This window comes from Carcharhinus amblyrhynchos, unplaced genomic scaffold (genome assembly GCF_965287045.1).
Source record: "Carcharhinus amblyrhynchos unplaced genomic scaffold, sCarAmb.v2.hapA chromosome_286, whole genome shotgun sequence".
Lineage (NCBI taxonomy): Eukaryota > Metazoa > Chordata > Chondrichthyes > Carcharhiniformes > Carcharhinidae > Carcharhinus > Carcharhinus amblyrhynchos.
Window position 1 is genome coordinate 153,950 of NW_027650026.1, and position 5,314 is coordinate 159,263.

Here is a 5,314-nt window from a genome sequence, read left to right on the forward strand (position 1 = left end):
TGGCCAGAACATTTGCTGAGTTTCTGTATTAATAGTCTAGAAATAAAACCACCAGTCCATCACATCCACACACTGAGTGCACAAACCTTGAGTTCTGGTAACCTAGACACACATCATATTATATACGTCTGCAGCACTTCGGGATTGGACAGCATTAACTCCCTCAATCAGAGAGCTCATATTCCAATACATCCAGCTGATTGTTATTGCTAAAGTCATTACGTATGTCTCTCTGTTTCTTTCTATTCTTCTCTCTCTCTTTATCTCTGTCTCCTTCTGTCTTTCTGCCTCTCTGTCTCCCTCCTTCTACCCTCTTCCTCTGCCTCAGCTGTGGCCTTTCAGTCTCACTCTCCTTCACCTGCTTTGTCTCAACCTCACTTTCCCTATCTGTCTCTGTACCCCTTTACTCCTTTCTCTTGCTCTCTCTCTCTACCTTGCTCTGTGTTTTGATCTTGCTGTGTCCATTGTATACGTTCAATCTCACACTTTCCCATTCGCTCCCATTCCATCTCTGTAACTCTGATTCTCTGTGCCTCTATTTCCCTCTGTCTCCCTTTCCCACTTAGTCTCCCTCTCCAACTCTTATGCCATCCTCCCATGTGTCTTCCTCTGCCTCCCTTTCTCATTTCCCATCCATCTCCCTTGCAATTTTCCCACCCTCTACCCCTGAGTCTCTCATTCTTTGAGAATCTCTATCTGTTCTGTATTCTCTCTCCCTCGGACGCCTTTTTTTTCTGTATTTGTTAGAAACCCTTTCAGCTTCTGTCGGTCTCCATCTCGTTGTGCCCTTCCCACACTGTCAGTCTCTGTCTGTCTATCACTCTCACTGTTAGATTACTGTTCTCTCCCCACCCCCCGTCCTCCCTCTCTCTATTGCCAGTCTTTCTGTCTCTGTGAGGCTGTTTGTTATTTATAGTTGGAATGTCCAGTAGGAAGAATCAGGGGCTTTGTGTTTGTAGTTTCTCATTGGGGAAGATGAGTTGAAGAATTGAAGTAAGGGGATACTTCAGTTGATTTTTTAGCTGCTGTCTGAAGTGCGACTGTGTCACTGCATAAATGGCAGTGTTTGTGCAGCAACTAAGGAGTTGCAACATGAAGCCCATTTCCAGAACAAAATAATCTAACCATCCCAACTCATAGCCCAAAAAAAACAGACGATCCCATATAGAATAAATCATTAATGCCGACCATAAGAGAATGAAATTGGCTGAGATAACAAACAGTAAAATGATGGATTTCTTTCGACTCTCCATCTCTGGGTCTCTGGGATTCTCCCCACTGCTGTGAGCCCGGAGTCTCCTGCGGGCTCTGCTGCTCACTAAAATGTGTCTGACGGTGAAAGCATTGAGTAGCAGAATTAGGACAAATGGGATAAAGGGGGTGAGAATGTAGTGGAGAAATTCGATTATGCCCCAGACCAGAGATTCCCGAACATCCCATGTGACATAACAAAACCACTGGTTTTGCCCCGGCCAATATTTATCTGAAAACAGGAAATACCAGAAAATGTTCTTTAAGCAGCTCAGCACCGTCACTGTTCCCAGAACCACAGTCGCCGATTTCTCACTGCAATATTTACTTTTCAGCTTGGGGCAGCAAATGGCCACAAATCGATCAAAGGTGAAAGTGACGGTGAACCAGACAGAACAGTCAGTGGCTGCATAAAGCAGGACGGCGTGGATGTTACACACGGGGACCGAGTGCAGGAATTCAAACTGTTCCCGATAAACAATGGGAATGTGTCTCAATATCAGGTCGAGGATAACGACCAGCAGATCCCCCACTGACATGGCCACCAGGTAACGAGTGACACATTTGGACAGACCACAGTTTCTGCTCGTCAGGGTCACAATTGTGATTATGTTCACTGTCAGGGAGAGAAATACAGAATAAAGTTAGACACGATTCAGAGAAAGAAGTTACCATTTAGACTGAGGATGGGTAGAAATAAAAAAAATTACACACATTAAATCACTTTTTTAAAAAATATCCAGCTCATCTTTTTCAGTGTGAGAGCAAAGAGGAGCCTCCGGAGGAAACCCACCCAGACACGGGGAGGAGGTACGCACAGACAGGGAGCCCGACGCTGTGAGTCAGCAGTGCTAATCACTGTGTCACCAAGCTGCTCCATGGTAGCAAAACAAAGGTATAAATCTGGGAGAGACCATTCTGGGGAGCCCACAGCATTGCCCCTCACTCAGCTTCAAGTAAATAACCCCTCAGCTTGTTGGGGATTTGGAGGGTAAGAAGGCTGAGGGATTAAACACTGTCAGAACATCGAGGCTGCAGTCCTGTAGGTGATAATCTGTTGTCTCTCAGACAGCTCACTGACAATCCCTGCAGCAGAGCTGGTACCAAACATTGCTGCTTTCACCCTTCCCTCTGGATAATACTAACAGTTGGCAGAGAGAGATCCTGTGCCTCAGCAGCTGAGAATCTCTATTTACTCAGGACTGTACCCAGGAGAGGAAACCATAGTATTGTGGGCACCGTTAGCACAAGACAGGAAGAAACAGTAATTCACACTCACTGACACAGAACACAAAATAGTCAAGTTCCACACACACGAGGACGGCCTCAGTCGGGACCTTGGGTTCATGTCACACTACCTGCAACACCAGGACTTGCAAAATCTCACTAACTCTCCTGGCTGGGGACAATACACATCTCTTTACCCTGTGTTTAACCCACTTTCCACCCACATTGTCTGTACTTTTAAGGCTTGATTACCTGTAAAGACTCACATTCCAACCATTATCTTGTAAATCGAGTTTGTGTCTTTCTATGCCCTGTTTGTGAACACATATCTTCACTCACCTGAAGAAGGAGCCTGGGGGTCCGAAACCTCCAGCTGCCGAATAAACCTGTTGGAACTGAACCTGTTGTCGTGAGACTTTTACTGTGCTTATCCCAGTATAACACCAGCATCTCCACATCACATAACACAAGTACCAGAGTTACTTTAACAGTGGGAGAAAGCCTCAGGGTTCAGTGAATAGCGAGTGTCCATCCTACCCAGTAAGTTTGCTGCTGTCCCACTCTGGCCCACTGGAACATTGAAGCTCACTGAGTCCTCTCTCGGCAGGAAGGTTGCTAATCTCTGCACCAGGCGAGGAAAACTCAAACCAAGGCCGATACAAAGGAAAAGCCAAGCAGCCTGCCCAAACAACAACCATCCAGGGACACTGATATCCAATGTTACAAAGTGCATCAAAATGATAGTCATGAATCAATTCCGGCCTCTCAAATTACCAGGAACCAATACAGTTCAACTATCACCGCAACAAGTCCACAAACACCATCTCCTTGGCCCTACAGTGAACCCTGGAACACAGACTCAAGTTTATTGACGACAGCTCAGCCTTTAACTCTATTATTCCTACGAAACTCATGTTTAAAATCCATGGCCCAGGGTTTAGCTGCTCCCTCTGCAATTGGACCCTGAACTTCCTAACCCACAGACAGCAATAAATAAGGACAGTCAACAACACCTCCTCCACTAACATTCTCTGCAGAGGTGCTTCACAAGGCTGTGTCCTCAGTCGCTTGCTATACTTGTTATGTGCCAATGACTGTGCGGCCAAATTCCCCAATTCAATTTCCAAAATTATTGATGACACCACGTAATGGGTCAGGTCTCTAACAACGATGAGACCGAGAACAGGGAAGAGACAGAGAATCTGATGAACTCATACAACAGCATTAATAACTTCCTCAATGCCAGCAAAGTAAAGGAGATAGTCATTGACTTCAAGAAGCAGAATGGAGAACATACCCCTGTCTACAACAATGGGGTGAAGTTTTAAGCTTTAAGCTTCTTGATATCCAAATCACCAACAACCTGTCCTGCTCCCTCCATGGTGACCGTGTAGTTCAAAAGCTCTCCAACGACTCTACTTTCTCAGAGGTCTAAAGATATTTGGAATGTCAGGTGCGATTCTTACCAACTTTCCCAGATGCAGAGTAGAAACCATCCTTTCTGGTTGTTTCACAGTTTGGTATTTCTCCTGCTCTGTCCAAGACTGCATGGAAATTCAAAGCTTTGCAAATGAAGCCCAGTCCATCACTAAACCATCCTGCCACCAATTGAAAGTGTTAAACTTCCTGCTGCCTTGGAAAAGCAGCCAGCCTAATTAAGTACACATTCACGACAGGTATAAACTCTTGAACCTTGTTCCATCGGAGAAAAAAATACCACGTCTGAGGACATGTACCAACAGACTCATAGAAACACGACAATGAAAAAGGAGGCCATCTGACCCATCAAATTTGCACTGACAACAATCCCAGCCATCCACTATCCCCGAAGTCCCGCATACATACCCCACCACTGCTTCTAACATATATATCCCAGGACCCGAATGGGCAAGTTAACATGGCCAATCAACCAAATGAGTGCATCTTTGAACTCTGAGTGGAAACCAGAGCAACTGGCGGAAACCCACACAGACACTGGGAGAATGTGCAAATTCCACACAGACAGTGATCAGAGACGGGAATTGATCTCATGTCCCTGTGAGACAGTAATGCTAACCATGGTGCCACCAAGCTGATAACCCAAGAACAGCTTCTTCTTGCTGCCAGCAGACGTTTGAATGGACCTACCTGGCATTAAGTTGATCTTTTTCTAGCTATGATTCAACATCATATTCTGCACTCTCTTCTTCTCTGTGTATAATGTGTTTTGTCTGTACAGTACTCAGGATATAATACTTTTCACTGTATACTAATACAACTGACAAAAATAAATCAAATCAGGCTTTCACATCTCAAACTAAAATATCAGCACCATATGTCCTGGCCTTATCAATAATCTTAAGCAAGTTGGTGATGTCCACAACACTGCTGTGATCGAGACTGAAGTTACTCGGCTCAACGTGGCCACTGGAGAGCTGCGAGAAACTGGACTTTCTCAAAATGGATCATTCCCAGAGAAACACGACATGTTCTTGTAAGAGGAGAAATCCCAGCAGGCAATGTGTGAGAAAGGAGCTGGTTTCAAAGTTAAATAAAAAGCTTCACTAGTGATGATGGAATCCCGGTGATTGAACTGGTGTCTCTGATTCAGTGAGGCAGCAGTACTGACTACTGTGCCATAGGGTCATCCTATAAGGTGCCCTGGAGACATCCAAGATCAGGCCCAAGACACCATCATCACCATATCCACGGTAGGGAAATGATGCCTTGGAAAAGCAGCCAGCTTAATTAAGTACACATTCACGACGGATATAAACTCTTCCACCTTGTTCCATCGGAGATAAAAGAAGGATGAAGGATGGAATTGCATTGGAGACGGTGGAGAGGAGATTCAGCA

At 45.1% G+C, this 5,314-nt stretch overlaps 1 protein-coding gene across 1 annotated transcript; it reads right to left on the reverse strand.

The window, feature by feature from the left end:
* Nucleotides 1–938: 938 nt before the first annotated feature.
* LOC145339008 (putative G-protein coupled receptor 139) lies at nt 939–1,874 on the reverse strand (the record flags this gene model as incomplete). The annotated part of the gene is made up of 1 exon (XM_080183432.1): nt 939–1,874. A coding segment is annotated over one exon (936 nt), but the record flags the coding sequence as incomplete, so codon positions are not given.
* Nucleotides 1,875–5,314: the final 3,440 nt, after the last annotated feature.